General features: G+C 30.8%; 1 protein-coding gene across 1 annotated transcript; it reads left to right on the forward strand.

Annotated features, from left to right (window-relative positions):
* The first annotated feature begins 13,015 nt into the window (after positions 1 to 13,015).
* Positions 13,016 to 15,488, forward strand: LOC145132345 (uncharacterized). Its single transcript, XM_079067099.1, has 2 exons — positions 13,016 to 13,487; positions 14,015 to 15,488. Exons 1-2 carry the CDS (start codon positions 13,374 to 13,376, stop codon positions 15,110 to 15,112), a joined length of 1,212 nt encoding a protein of 403 aa, XP_078923225.1. The 5' UTR covers positions 13,016 to 13,373; the 3' UTR covers positions 15,113 to 15,488.
* The last annotated feature ends 1,550 nt before the right edge of the window (positions 15,489 to 17,038 follow it).

Consider the following 17,038-nt stretch of genomic DNA (forward strand, 5'->3'; position numbering starts at 1 on the left):
GGTGATTAAATAATAGAGATTATTCATATTCAATAGGGTTGAGACCATTGTTAATTAGTTTATATTGTGTTTCACTTTACATGTTTTACTTCCTGAATAATTTGATTATTTCAATTCCACAGTCTTTTATAGTTTTGGAAGTAAGTAGTGAATTAAGACTTTAATGAATTGAATTGTAGATTGTCTATAAGGATTGGACATTTCAATAAGATTGCTACAATGTTCAAGAGTACTTAGAAATGGAGATTTTAAGTATTGGATAAACCCACGCTCAGAAAATTACTTCATGGATTTTATCACAAGTAATTGTGAGATGATAATATCTTATACTCTTGAAATGGAGATATATTAGTTATAATTTACAAATCGATTGTGCATTGGTATTGCGAAAACGCATCAGTAACGTGATGTTATAAAACATAGTGTCATGTATGATTTGATGAGTAAAAGATACAAGCATATGAGTCGAAATTTATTTGTTCCTTTTTCCCTAACAGGAAAAGCGATATCTTTAGGATCCTCGATGATTTGATGTCGACATTTAAAGTGCTTGGCCGAGCCCGGACTAAATTGATGTGTTCAATTAGTAGTTTGAATTTAGTCATCATAAATCGGGGAATCGAGAAACAAAATTTTGGACAATGAGATTGATTTCAATCCATGTATCATTCCCATATGATATCTAGAAGAATGAATGAATATTTGATCACTTATTTAAAGGAAAAATATCTGATCGGATTAGAGTTTGGCAGTTGCTTTGGAAAGCACCCTTTGTTGTTTAATTTAGAAGTTATACCAGTAATTTAGTTTTAGACTTATCCAAGTGGGAGATTGTTGGATTAGGTGTCTAAGCCAATAACAAAATTAATATAATCTTGAATTATTAGCAAAGTCCTTTTGGGTTGCCCTCAAACCTAAGTAATTGACTGGAATGTATTTTGGAGAAAGAGACTGATTTATTAATTTATTATATGGTTAATAAATTAAGTAGAAATCAAAATAAATAGTTTATTAATATATTATGAAAATAATATATTAATTAGAAATAGTATTATTTAATTAAGAATTAATTAGAAAATAATTGTAATTAGTTTTGGGATTAATTGGATTAATTAAAAGTGGAAGGACTAAAGGTAACAATGTTCAACAGTTGAGCATTGACCAATTCTAGAACCTACCTAGGAGGGGGATGAAATTCTAGATGGTTATAAGGTTTCTAGATGTTTTTTAGAGCTTTTCTTGGGCTCTAAGGAAACCTGGATGCCTTAGGGGGAAAGCAAAAGGGATAAGGCTTATCCAAGGAAACCTGTCGTATCCTAGCTCCTCTAATCACCTATATAAACCCTCCTAAGGGTTCACAATTTCTTTCATCCCTTCTACAAGAGGTAGAAATGAAAATCCTTCATCTCCTCCTCTCTCCTCTTTAGCCTCCAACTTGCTAGGGTTTGGGTGTGAGCCATTAGAGGCACGATATTTTTGGTGCTTGCTTTCTAAAGCTATATCAAGAAGGAATCGTTGTTTATTTACTTTAATAAACAAAAGGTATGTAATTTCAATAACCCTTTGATAATTTCAAAAATAGTAACATAATTCTAGGGTTCTTGATTTTCAATAGTTGTTTGCAAATCATAGTGAGAGCATAGATCCTTTAGGGTGCATGTGAACTTAGGGTTTATGTTTTTTCGCCAAAAATAGTTTTTTTGTAACATATAAAACCCATCAATGAGTTTCTTCCCTCCAAACTTTCTTAAACAAGATGATCATGGGATAATATTCAAGATCTAACCACCAATAAAGCAAGTAACTTTGACACTTATAAAGGTCTAGAGATGCCCAAAAGAGATCTTTACTTCAGCCAAGAAGTTCCACAATCCTTTCCAAGGCCTCTCTTTCTTCACAAGCAACCAAAGTCACCAAAATGGACTCACAACTCACAAGGGGGAATTAGGGTTAGGGTTTCTGAAACTTGAGGGTGATGGATACTGATAAGGAACCCTAAAATGGATTAAAGTGGTTTAAATACGAAGGGAACCCAAAAGAGTCATGGGTTTGGGCCTGAAGAGCTGCTACGTCGTGGCCTTCTTTGGCCACGTCGTGGTGGTCCAAAAAATCACGCGATCAAATAATTATTGCCACATTGTGGCCTTCCTTGGCCACGTCGTGGCACAAAGTTTCTTTCAAAACTCCATCTTCGATCCTTGATACAAGTAAACTTAACCAATCTGGAACACGAGTGTTACATATTTTCTCCTTGCTTTTCAAAAATCAATAAATGGTCAATTTTCACTTCCATTTATTTTTTTAGTATTTTTAAAAATATATTTTATACCAATATTATATTCTTTTTGTAGAAAACTAAAAACCGTAAATTTTAATATATTTTTTTATATTTTTTTAAATATATATATATATATATATATATATATATATATTAAATAAATATTATAAAAACTAAAAAAAATATAGCATTAGCGGATAAGAGGAAGAGAGAGAATACGGAAAGGCTACCCCGTATAAGAAAACCATCATTTGTTTATATATAACTAGACGAATGCCCGCGCGTTGCGCAGAAGCATCTATATAACTGAAATCTTTACAAATATAAGATTTTTTAAATATAATGTTACAAAAAAAAAAGGATTTTGAATAATGTTATTGTAATAGGATATTTTACCATTTCATCCATTAATATCATTTCAACTGATTTGACAACAGTGGGGTTAACTTCGGAAACTAATCTCCACAGCCGGATGATACACACTTTTAGTGTGTAATCATCTCTCATATTGTCTAAGTCGCTGATCAAAGTGATATTTCTATCTGCCATTGTCACTGCAACAGAAAGACATACAATATTAAGGAGAAATAATGGAAGAAAATTACATATAGAAAATGTAAACACAAACATAATTACAATTATGTCCCTAGAGTAGTAAACATATAAAAACAGATTTGGCCTTTACAATTAACAAACCTTATAATATGATGAACCAGCAGGACAGATTTGGCCTTTACAATTAACAAAGACAGAAAATGAAAGTATGCTGCTATTGATTGTACATAAATGCTAATATAGAACCACAAAAACAGATTTGGCATTTAGAATTAAAAAACTGTATAATATGATTGTACATGACAGGGGTTAACACAAAATAAACATTAAATTAATAAAAATCAGGCAGGGGTAGGGGTATATTAGTCCAATTTGATCTACTTCATAGTTAAAGAATGCAGAAAATCGAAATTGGAGTATATTTCATAGTTAAAAAATGTAGAAAATCGAAATTGGAGTATATTTCATAGTTAAAAAATGTAAAACAAACATAGAGATGGAGTGACATACAGACACAGAAACAGATATGCCCAAGGGTAAATACGGTATTTTACAAATATAGAACAACAATTGGAGTATACAAACATAGCTAAAAAAATGCAGAAAATCGAAATTCAAAACAATTGGAGTATAGTTAATAGTTAAAAAATGCTAATATATAACCACAAAGACAAATTTGGCCTTTACAATTAAAAAACCGTATAATATGATCAAATATAAATAAAGGGTAAAAAGGGTATTTTACCAATATAAAAATAAGTAGCAACAGCAGGACAGATTTGGCCTTTAAAATTAACAAAGACAGAAAATGAAAGTATGCTGCTATTGATTGTACATAAATGCTAATATAGAACCACAAAAACAGATTTGGCATTTACAATTAAAAACCCGTATAATATGATTGTACATGACATAAAGGGTAAAAAGGGTATTTTACCAATATAAAGATAAATAGCAACAGCAGCAAAGGACATTGAGAAACAGGGGCTTACACAAAATAAACCTTAAATTAATAAAAATCCAGGCAGGGGTAGGGGTATATTAGTCCAATTTGATCTACTTCATAGTTAAAGAATGCAGAAAATCGAAATTGGATTATATTTCATAGTTAAAAAATGTAAAACAAACATAGAGATGGAGTGACATACAGACACAGAAACAGATATGCCCAAGGGTAAATACGGTGTTTTACAAATATAGAACAACAATTGGAGTATACAAACATAGCTAAAAAATGCAAAAAATCGAAATTCAAAACAATTGGAGTATAGTTAATAGTTAAAAAATGCTAATATAGAACCATAAAGACAAATTTGGCCTTTACAATTAAAAAACCGTATAATATGATCAAATATAAATAAAGGGTAAAAGGGGTATTTTACCAATATAAAAATAAGTAGCAACAGCAGCAAAAGACATTGAGAAACAGGGCTTACACAAAATAAACCTTAAATTCAAAAAAATCCAGGAAGGGGTAGGGGTATATTAGTCCAATTTGCTCTTCTTCATAGTTAAAGAATGCAGAAAATCGAAATTGGAACCACAAAGACAGATTGTACAAAGATTAATTCACATACAAATAGAGGCACATAGAGATAGAGTGACATATGACATACAGACACACAAACAGATATGCCGAAGGGTAAATACGGTATTCTACCAATATAAAGATAATAGCATTCCAGTCAAACAGTACAGGTGATCAATGTCTGTGATGATTAACACAGACATACGTAAGCACATGCTTATTTTTACACATACACATACACATTGATGATCAATTTAGTGGATCGAATAAAGAATTTAAGATAGAAAACAATTAATAAACAACTTCTGAATCAAAGATAAATAGAAACCTTGATTAACAAAAACAATGAGAAGCAGAATTGAAGTCACAGAATTGAAGTCGCAAAATTCAGAAGAAGAAAAGAATTTTCAATTATACGATTAACACAAACATTGAGAAGCAATCATATATAATCATGAGAAACTTACCGAAGGATTGAAGTCGCTGATTGAATATCCGAAATTAAGAAGCAGAATTGAGATGCAGAGACTGTCCTAGGGATTGAAGTATGTAATTAAATATTCGAAATTCAACTTAAGTATGATTGATATCGTATGTTATTGTTATGCGCATAATAATTGATTGATATGCATACCATTTTTAGATGCTCTTAATCGGGCATGTAACGAAATTGAGCTAATGTGTACAACAGTTATTCGATATTCAAAATTCAAATTACAAAATCTCCATATTTCCTGATTCCATATTCCATATATTTCGATATCAATATCCATATTTCCATCCATATTCCATATCTAATGTTATGTGAAATTCCATATGTAATTCCATATCTAATGCTACGTGAAAGGATGAAGGGGTAAAAGAGGAATTTAACATTGGGCGAAAAATGAATGATTGGAAGGACACGTGTCCAAATGGTTTTGTTTATTAGATAGGGAGATATATATATATATATATATATATATATATATATATATATATATATATATATATATATATATATATATATGCTTAGGTTATTCTATTCAAAGTAATTATTGTGTTATTGTATGCATAAATAGGTAACATTCACTTTCTTAATTTACCAAAAAGTTACTAATTAGGAAACACAAGTTTAATTAATAAAAAGTTTCGAATTTTCAGATATATTTGATTTTCTTAATTTTGAATTGTCATTTTTTTAATTAATTAGATTATAATTCTAATATAATTCTGTAGAATGATATTCTATGAGAATGTCAGATTATCTATTCTGACAAAATAAATGTTTTGAATGAATGAATATTTTGAAGACAAACAATAGTTTTGAACCATCAGTTTAAAAATAACTTTAAAAACTTCTTGGAGAATAACAAATTATTGAACCATCAATTGAAGAATAAAAACAAACATTACATTAATTCTTATAGAATACGGGTAACAATTGCTAATAATTACATTTATTGTTAAAGAACAAAACTAAAAAAACTTTCAAATCGGGAAAAAAAACATCAAAATCTAACGAGTAATACATTCTAAAAGAATAATGTGGTTCCATTCCAACAGAATTGGAATTCGTGATTCCATTCCAACAGAATTGGAATTCGTATCTTACCTAACCAATTGCAAAAAAAATCATATTCCCCAGCATAAACAAGCACCTGAATACCATCTTCCAAAAGCACTGGAATCCCAACCTTGAAGTTGGAACACAAGAATACCCCGTTTGACTTAGGAAAAGTCAAAATTGAACCTCTTCACATCTATCATGAATTCCGATTGACATCCATTAAACACGATGTATGTTCTAAATTCAATTCCGATCGTGATTGATCCGGATTTTGAAGATATGATTTCGACTTCCAATGAAGCTTGCAATACATAAACCAATTTTCTATCCTCTGATGCTCGAACAGTGAATGATAATACCGATTTTTTCTTATGAATGATTTTAGATGCAACATTCAATCCCAAGTTAGTAATATTCGAAATCGCTGAAGGCTGATACGATCGATTTCTGTTTTACCTCCCGATTCCAAATCAATTACACATTCAATTATAAGCGAGCCTTCGTTTAGGGTTAATGCGATTTCAAAATCGAGTCAAGAACTGTGATTCTAAAGATTACACATCGTTCCAAGTGTGCGACTGATCTCCGAACGAAAGTGGCTTGTGCGAATTTGATTCCAAGTGCAAATCATAATCAACAAACGAAAGCAAAATATAAAGCTTGAACACGAACGAAAGTGTTACAGAGCGAAACCGATTTCCCCTGACTTTCGCTTCTTGACCTGCAAATTCTGGTGAGTTCGGTGGCGATGGTGGCTCGGTGGTGGCTGATGGTGTTGGTCGGCGAACGGGCAAGCTCCAGCCTCTTATCTTCTTCAATCATCGGCATCGGTTAGGTTGAAAAAGTAGGGATGGATCGGTGATAAAGAAGCAGTAACGGTTTCAAGGGATTTAAAGGAAAGCAATCCAATATTTTAGGGATTAATTAAATTTTTATTTAATTAACAAAATTAATTAATAGGTAAGATTATATATCCTTATTTAAGTTTTTCAAATGATTGGCCCACATTTATGCATACAATAACACAATATTTACTTTAAACACCTGAACCTATCTCTCTCTCTCTCTCTCTCTCTCTCTCTCTATATATATATATATATATATATATATATATATATATATATATATATATATATATATATATATATATATATATATTAAAAACCATAAATTTTGATATATTTTTTTATAATTTTTAGTAGGTATGTAATTTAATAAATATTAAAAAAACTAAAAAAAAAACGGCCAATCACATGAAGAGAGAGAGTAAATGATATGCTCCGCTCACTCTTTTCCTGCACTCATCTTCCATCACCCTCGGTATGGTGTTCCGAGGTGAGGGAAATGTTCTCTCACCCTTTTCCCGCTCCATACCTACCGGCCTTAGTACGGTTCCGTCCAAGTCAACACACCGTACAATCAACACACCGTACATATTGGTTCGTTGTATATTGTATGGCCTAATAACTACTTTATTTATGCATAAGCTTTTATCGTGATGTATCGACTATCATATTTCTTGAAATGAAAAGTAACAATTTTAAATTTTAAAAGCATCTTTTATTGGATATTTGAAAAAATAAAATGAAACTCTCTTAATAAGTAACCCACGTATCCCTTCACTTTTCCATTCTTTTATATTCCAAGTATTCCATATTCTATAAGAGAATTATATACCCTCTCATGTTCAAAGGAATCCTTATTTTTTTTAAATTATATTTTAGATAACCATAAAAATTAGTGGAATATTTCATCTTACTCACGAGTAAAGTAATCAATTACTCTATCTTGACAGGTACATACAAATTGCTTTAATTTTTTTTTTAAGATTAAAATTAATTCGAATGCCAATATTGTCCTTGGATCATTTCTTAACCTATAAGTTTAGTTACTAGATTGGTGCCTTGTCTCAAATGTTGCCAACACACCCTTTCTATAACCGTCCTACCATTACGTTACTCAGATTGCACCTTCTTTGGCAGTGATATAATATTAAATCTTGATATGTTTATTTTATATTAAAAAAAAACATGTTGATATATGCACTTATATATTCTCAAATAAGTATGCCTATATTTTAGATATAAACGCTTTTCAAGAGATGATTGATATATTTTTTATTGAGTCTGATAAAAGGTTAGTTCTAATTCAGTCACATTCAGATTATTTGATATCATATTTAGAAACCTATGAGGTCATGACTCCTCTTATACACCTCTCACCTAATCAGATTTACCCAGTCAAACGTTAACTTAATTAGATTTGTCTCAAACATCATTATCAAGCAAGACAACAATCATTTTAGAAAAATAAAAACTATTGTATTGATGATTTTTGATATTTTGATAATTTTTTGATCAAAAGTATTATTCTTCTAATAATACTTTTTGCAAGCATATGTATCACGCATATTGCACATCTTATATAATATTGCATACAAAAGAGTTCAAAAAGCTGTTCTTCGTAAACCAATGCAAATTGTGAATGTTAAGGGGGCCGTTTGTGTAACATTTTTATAACCAGAGGTCAAATGTGTTAATATTGATGGTTCCGTTGCGTAGGGGGCCGTGGATGTGTGCTTGTGGACCAAAATACTTCGACAGGAAACATAATGAGTAACGAGTCAAACCAGGTTAGGTTACTACTTAAAAGACGCGTTGCCACGACCCGGCGAATTACAGTCTTTTCTTTTCTTTTTTTCTTTTTTTTTTCACCAAACTACCCTTCACTCTAGAAAAAGAGAAAACTCCTATGATTTTTACTTTTATTTGATTATATCCGAATTAAGTTGGTGTTTAGGGTTGCTTCTTAAATTAGTTTATTTCAAAAAAAAAATAGTAAGTTAAAAAATGTTTAGATTGTTTGAGGTGAAACTACCCTTCACTCTAGAAAAAGAGAAAACTCCTATGATTTTTACTTTTATTTGATTATATCCGAATTAAGTTGGTGTTTAGGATTGCTTCTTAAATTAGTTTATTTCAAAAAAAAGTAATAAGTTCAAAAAAATGTTTAGGATGTTTAAAAGCGATTTTTTAATAAATTTTTGGATAAGCAAAATAAAGGAGTTTCAAAAAAGCTAAAATCCTAGCTTTTTGATGATTTTTTAGTTTTTTTAGTGTTTCTTATCATTTTTTACCTCTAAAAAGTTAAGTTAAACACTTTTTAAAACCGACTTATTGACTTTTTAGTCTAATAATTATTAGCATACATTGTACTATATATGTTTATAGGCTTGTTATATTTGTATGTTGTATTAGTAAGCCTTAACATATATCTTATATCTCTTTGTATATATTTGTGGTAGAATGCAAATTATTTGCATGGTATCAGAGGCCTGATTTTTTCTTCATCCTATTTACTCAATATGATCTTATATTCCTTCTCCTTCCCTTTTGGCTTTACTCCTAGGTCGACCATAACCCTAATTTTTCCTTTCTGTCAACTACATTTTTTTCGGACATTATGTTTGTATCAACAACCGAAAATGACTCCACTCATAAATCATTCAACATCACTAACATTTGAACATATGTCCCACACACTCTCAACGTTGAAGAGATAAATTATGACGCATGTCTAAATCTTTTTGAAGCTTATTGCAGTAGCTTTTGGTATCTAATACCACCTTGATGATACCATACCACAAAGTGGCAAAAAGAATGGTTGAAATTGGTATGATACCAGACTTACTTTTTCCTAAACTATATATCGTATCAATTATAGTTAGTATAAAATTTTTGCTACTACTATCGTACCAAGTATAATTGGTACCAACTTGTTTAACTACCAACAAATTTGGTCGGTACATATTGGTAATATTATATACCAACATGTATATGAGTTTTATGAATGAAGATTTTGTCTTTTTGAACATTATGAAACGTGAATGAGCTTCTATGAATGATAGTTTTGTGAATGGTTGAGATTTAAAACTCAATCCAAAATGATTTTATTATATTCTACAACGAGTTTAAATTTTTAAGTAGTGTAGGAAAATGAGACATGCCAAAACGAGTTTAAACTTTAAAATTTCCTAATATTGTAAATGGTAATATCAAATGTCTTAAAATCTTAAACACCAAACACATTTAAATTTTAAATATATGATCTTATATATATATATATATATATATATATATATATATATATATATATATATATATATATATATATATATAGATTATTCCCGTGATATTTAAAACTTTGTGTAATTATCTAACCATATTTACTGAATTGGTATCGTACTACCAACCAAACATGTTGGCTACCACATATATTGGTTATCAACATTATTGGTTCGGTTGATAACATGTTGTTGGTTTTCTGAGGTATATATTTTTCACCCTAGATAAAAGCTTGACTATTTTGTCAAACTTTGGGGTCTATGACATCATGCACAATATTCTCCTACAAATGATTCTCAATAAAGGTATGACTCTCAGTCGTGTATGGAAGAGCGTTGAGAACCTCTTATGTGATAAAAAAAAAAGATAGTTGTCTCATGTAACTCGACAATTAACTCCGTTCCGTTAAAATAGGTCATCTTTTTGTTACCACTTATTATCAACGCATCAAAGTCTTGTCCGGTCTCCTTACCAACATTGAAAAAACCTATATATCCATACTTGATTAATCCATTGGTGACAAATTTGATCAAGTGGCAACTATTATATGTCACAAGTCCCCGACGTCATTATTTTTTACAAGTGCATTCAATGCTCATTCTCTAGGAAACTTGGTTATCTCGCTCACAACCTTGGGATAATGCCTCAGCTCCATCGGTTCTTCAATTCGACATCATCAGAAATAGTCATGCCAAATAAATAAGAAGCTAGTCCTCTTCTCCTCCATTCATTTGAATAAAAATGACATTACGAGAATAGGAGAAACTATGGCTATGTTGATCATTTGAGAAAGAATTGAAGTGGTTCTTGAAGAGTTGGTGTTGGATTTAGTTGAGCTAGAAACATTGAGAAGATACAGTTCTTCATTACACTTTTCTTAAAATTGATCTTGGATTTCGAAAAATCTCAAAATCCAAAAATCTTAAATTTATTACAGATGTTGTAGTGATTCAAGTTATTTTTAGTCACTAAATCACGATCATACTTTTATTGTTCTTATTGATAGCTTTATTTTAGTATAATTAAGGCGTCTTTGACACAGAGCGTTTGAGAGCTTCTAGTTTTTAGCTTTGATAAAACGTTCAAGTTTAAACAAAAACCTTTGTTTGACAGTACAAGCGTTTAACTTTTACTTTAAACAAAATGCTTCACATCTAAAAACTACTTCATGTAGCGTTTAACAAAACGTTAATGTGCTTTTGAAATCAAATTCCATAATTGCCCTTATATATATTTATATATATAAACAATTGTCCTTTTATGTAATTTTATATATTTCAAAAGTTTCCAACTACCAACCATCCGCTACCAGTTTCTAGCTAACAATTACTTTTACAAAACACGGTCTTAGAATTTTGAAAGTATCAAAGCTCTATTGCTGGAATCCAAAATTATATTTGTTCTTGTGAAATTGATGTTTCTAAATTTACTTTAATGTTTCTAGACCTTATTTAAGCTAAGGAATCCACCATTTCTTACTAGCAGTATGCAAATTGATTTAAATTTAATGGAGGTTTTCAAGTTAACTTATGGCTTCAATGGAGTTTTCATGTTTTTTATTTTTATTTTTATTTTTATTTTTATTTTTTTTATTTTTAACCGGCAATATATTTACTGAACCATTTAATCTCAATAAAATGTTTTAATTTTAAACCATTAAATCAAACTAAAACACAAGTGATGATGATTAATAGTTATGTATTACATTGGAACTCATAGAGCTTTAACCGAGAATAACCAATTTTTGTATGTTAAAAATTTAATGCAACATCACTTCTGTACATTTATCTTAGTATAATTACCACAGACAAAAAAAAAAACCTTATAGATTAAGAAAACATTAATTATTACTAACTTTATTAAATGAAACGACAATTATACCATTTTGTTGAATTTAATTTCATGGTAGTTTAACTAATAATGAAGATATTTTAATAAAAATCAGGGCGTATCTAACAAGTAAGAAGCTAGGTCCTAGGACCTACCTAAAATTTGAATTTCATATATAATATATATACCACAAAAATTAGGAACTATCTTAGAAAAAATAGAGAATCTACCTTGAGTTTGTTTTTTTTTAATGTTTTAAAAAACCATTTAAAAAGGTGAAAAAAAAAGTTACATGGGGCATTTGTGCTGTTAAATATATAGGGTTAAATATTATATATAGTTTTTATCAAACAATAAGGTATCAATGTACTAATAATCAACTAGTTTTTTATTAAATCGTTCGGTTTTTTCAATTATATTTCAGTCGGTTTTTATAAAATTTTAATTGGTGTTGCCTGATCCGTTCTTTCAATTATATTTCATTAAATCGTACACGACCCGACCCAACCCGATCCCTCACAAGTGTTGGTTTTTTTATCGGCTTCACTTAATTTGGGAACTACGTGATATTTTGTTCTAGATTCGCCAGTGATAAAAATGATATTTATTTTTAAAAGTAGACTATTAATTTAAGACAAACTAAAAATGAACTATTAATATGGAACATAGAAAATAATTAACATGTTTGGAATATTTAGGTCATATATCTTACACCGGTTGCTCTTGAACTATTCTTTTGATTTGCTTGTATACACTTTTATTAAAAATTTAATATGGAACATAGAAAATAATACTAACATGTTTGGAATATTTAGGTCATATATCTTACACCGGTTGCTCTTGAACTATTCTTTTGATTTGCTTGTATACACTTTTATTAAAAATTTACAACTTGGATTGTTTTACATAAGTTTGAGACCTAATTTTCGCATCAACTCTGTTAAATGTTTTCAAAATAACTGTTAAATAGTAAAATGTTTTCAAAAGAGCTAAAAACACGAGATTTTGTTTAAAAAAAAAAATGTTCGGGTCAAATCCCAAAAAATGAAAAAACTGAAAACCCATTCCAAGGGTAATTTTGTCAAATCCCAAAACATTCCTTTGGAACCCCAAATATATATAGATACAATATTTGTAAAGGAAAAGAGAAAAGAAGGGTGGGGTAGAAGACAAGAGAAACGGCTTCCTTGTAGAGTGTGTATGTGCACAACTGCCATCCATTAAAACCAGACACAAATACACACAAGCCTTTTATTCAGAGAGAGAGAGAGAGTGCTCAAGAACACCTCACGACAGCCTATTCCATATCCCCTATGCTCTTTTAATCTCTCTTGTTTCATTCACTTTCTGGATTTTAGTTTATAATTCATAACTGCAACGATCTACGCTTATCAAATCTTCAATTTCTCTCATTTTTTTTTATCTCGATTTGAAATCGACAAGACTGGGAAGGACTGGTTCGTTTCCACGATTTAGCGCTGATCTGTCTGTTGGGAATTAGGCATTCGAATGACGATGATCAGCTTATCAAAATTTGTCGATAAAGTTTATTTGATGGCGGAAGGTGGATCTCGTTACTGTTCTAAAAAGTCCGATGATATATGCGGTGATGTTTGCGATGAGGTAATTTGATTCGTTCTTAAATTCTCCCTTTTCAATTTCTCAGTAAGCATTGCGAATCTACGTTTTATCCTGGTTTTGTTGCGTTGGATTCAAAATTGGTTTTGTAATGTTTTTTCTGTCTAATTTTTCCCCAAATTTAATTTTTCATCCAAAACTTTGGTGTCATGACTAATTTCCTACTTACAGTGTGTCCCAATTTTGTCCAAATTAGGGCTCTTTCTGTAGTCTATTTGCTTCGACTTTTATTGAAAGATTCAAAAACCAGTAAAACATTACATTTTATTTACTTTCCGCTTATGTGAACTCCGAATTCAAAACGCGTTTCTCAATTATTTCTCTATCAATCAAAGAAACTTCGATCCAGCTAAACAATAAAATCCAGGATTGACGAAATCAACACATTAATTGCAAATTAAAGCGTTTGACTGTTCTTCTCTTCCCCACTCATCATGTTCTGTTTCAAATTGAGACTTTTTTCCGATCATCTATTGCGTAAAAATCTTATCAAACATACATTTAATTCGCAGGATTCAGGAAGATCTTCAACTATATCAAGAGTCCGTTGCATTCTTCGCGGGATAGAATTAAAAACACTCGTCTTCCTGTTCGTCTTAGTCCCAACTGTAATCCTCGGTTTATACGTTCATGGTCAAAAAATCTCCTACTTCTTACGCCCATTATGGGAATCCCCACCAAAACCCTTCCACGAAATCCCACATTACTACCACGAAAACGTCTCCATGCAGAATCTCTGCAGACTCCATGGATGGGGAACTCGCGAGTTCCCAAGGCGTGTTTTTGACGCAGTCTTATTCAGCAACGAAGTTGACCTTCTCACAATCCGATGGCATGAATTATACCCTTACGTTACAGAATTTGTCCTCCTTGAATCAAACTCGACTTTCACCGGATTACCAAAACCCCTAGTTTTTGACTCCCTTCGTGAACAATTCAAATTCGTGGAACCCCGATTAACATACGGAAAAATCCCTGGAAGATTTCGTAAAGGTGAAAACCCGTTTGTTGAAGAAGCGTATCAAAGACTTGCGTTGGATTATCTTTTGAGAAAAGCTGGGATTCAAGATGACGATTTGTTGATCATGTCAGATGTCGATGAGATTCCAAGTAGACACACGATTAATCTATTACGATGGTGTGATGACATACCTTCAATTCTTCATCTTCGATTAAAAAACTATCTTTATTCCTTTGAGTTTTTTCTTGATAACAATAGTTGGAGAGCTTCTATTCATAGATACAAATCCGGGACAACAAGATACGCTCATTATCGACAATCAGACGTTGTGCTGGCGGATGCCGGGTGGCATTGCAGCTTTTGCTTTCGCCACATCAGCGAATTTGTTTTCAAAATGAAAGCTTACAGTCATTTTGACAGAGTCAGATTCAGTAACTTTCTGAACCCGAAACGGGTTCAGAAAGTTATCTGTAAAGGAGCAGATTTGTTTGATATGTTACCCGAAGAGTATACATTTAAAGAAATTATCGGGAAAATGGGACCCATTCCTCATTCATATTCTGCTGTTCATCTGCCAGCTCATCTTATTGAAAATGCTGACAAGTACAGGTTTCTTTTACCAGGGAACTGTTTAAGAGAAAGTGAGTAAAAAAAATGGTAATTTCAGTGTAAAGATTGATAAAGATTGGATCTTTGAAGCTTTTATACAAAACCCATAAAGGGTTTGACCAAAAGATAGTTGACCTGAGAAAAATAGCATCGTACTTTCTGAGGGTGATATTGTACATAATCTTCTTCTTCTTCTTCTTCAATGGAAACATATTTTTCAAGATTTCATCTTCCCTTTTGGCTCAAGGTAAAAGCTTTAAGATTTCTATTTGGTTTTAGGAAATTTTGAGGTGATATGACTCTTTTTGTTAAATATTATTAAATTCAATTTGTTTTTATATATATTTAATTTATGATTTGTGTAACTTGGGTTTGGCGTATTGATGATGATATTTAGAGAGGATTGTTGCTAGCAATGCTTGTGTTGTTTGTTTTGTTCATTTAAAGTGTTTCTGTATACAGCTATGATGAATATATTAATAAAACCTTAGCATAAAGAAATGTTTCAAGAATAAATAAAGAATCTGATTCTTTTGTTGATAATATTCATTATTGTTTGAGGCTGGCATGTCTTAGATATATATCTATTTATGTATCTATTTATATATTTGGTAATACAGCTAATAGTTTATTTTTAAAGAAATTGAAAGTGCTTGCAAAGTGACAGCAAACATGTTCTTTTGTTCCATGATTATTGCCTTTAAAAAGTCGGAACATGATATTTGGTGTTCCTTTTTAATTATTGAGTATGTTTGGTATTCAATTATTGGGTTTTGTTTGGTAAAATGAGTTTGGTTGGGTTAGATTATTTCATGGTGTTGATACGTTGGATGTTCGACATAAAAGGAAGGACCCATGTGACTTCCTTTATATTAACGAGTCTTAAAGTAACCTTGTAAAAGTTGATAAATATTATAACTGAAAATGCCATAAATTGCAAGACACTAGTGGTTAGGGTTGGTTTAAAATAATCTTTAAAACATCATAAAAATAGGTTTGCAAAATAATATATGGAAAAAGTCTCAAACTTGAAAATCTTTTAACAAACAAAAAGGAAGTTGTTAACCAAGTCTAACTATTTCAAACATAGCAAATAGTCTTCCAAAAAATCCTTACAAGTTCCTCAATCTCCACAATATCAGTATAAAACCCTTCTAACATGAGCACTTGTCAAAAACCTTTCTAACATAAGCACTTGTCAAAGTAGTGAATTATGATTGGAAGCGTGATAATTAGTACATGGACTAAACCTTATAAACAAGTATAGAAATAAACACAAGATTTATATAGAAAATAATAGCCATATACTTCGTGAAAACTTCTTTAAACCGACAACAACTTAAGTTTTGGGGAAAAACATTGTAAAGAATAAGTACTCTCTAATAAAACTGTAGTTTTGGGGAAAACATTGTAAAGAATAAGCACTCTCTAATAACATCATTATCAAACTTCATGGAACATCATAAGAGGTAAACAATGTATAAATGTAATGCATTATATGAAACAATGCGCCTAAAATCCCTATGTTAGTTTTGTGTCATCAAAACTCACGTTGTCAATGTCTCTTATCTTTCAAGGGGATTTATGAGGTAACTGGAAGAGAAAGATGGTCTAATGAAACATAAGTATGAAATAGCACATATCACAATAAGTAGATAGGGCCTCAACTTTGTTACTTCCTCATACAAAGTTACATGTGAACCATCACACACGAACCATATGAAGGGTTTGCAGTGTTCCACATTAATATTGGATATCCAAGGTCCTTGTTAGGTGTATGGACTGCACAAGTATGAAAATTCACGCGATGTATTGATATACTTGATAATGATTTAGAAAAAATAAATCATAAATGCCTTAAAATGATAAACGAACATTAAAGACGTCTCCAGTTAAAAATTTAACTTCATAAATATCAACTTGAAATGAATGCACATATAGTACACATAGTATTACAAGCAAGGTG

Source organism: Lactuca virosa, chromosome 8 (assembly GCF_052849685.1).
Source record: "Lactuca virosa cultivar CGN04683 chromosome 8, Lactuca_virosa_CGN04683_v6, whole genome shotgun sequence".
Taxonomy (NCBI): Eukaryota; Viridiplantae; Streptophyta; class Magnoliopsida; order Asterales; family Asteraceae; genus Lactuca; species Lactuca virosa.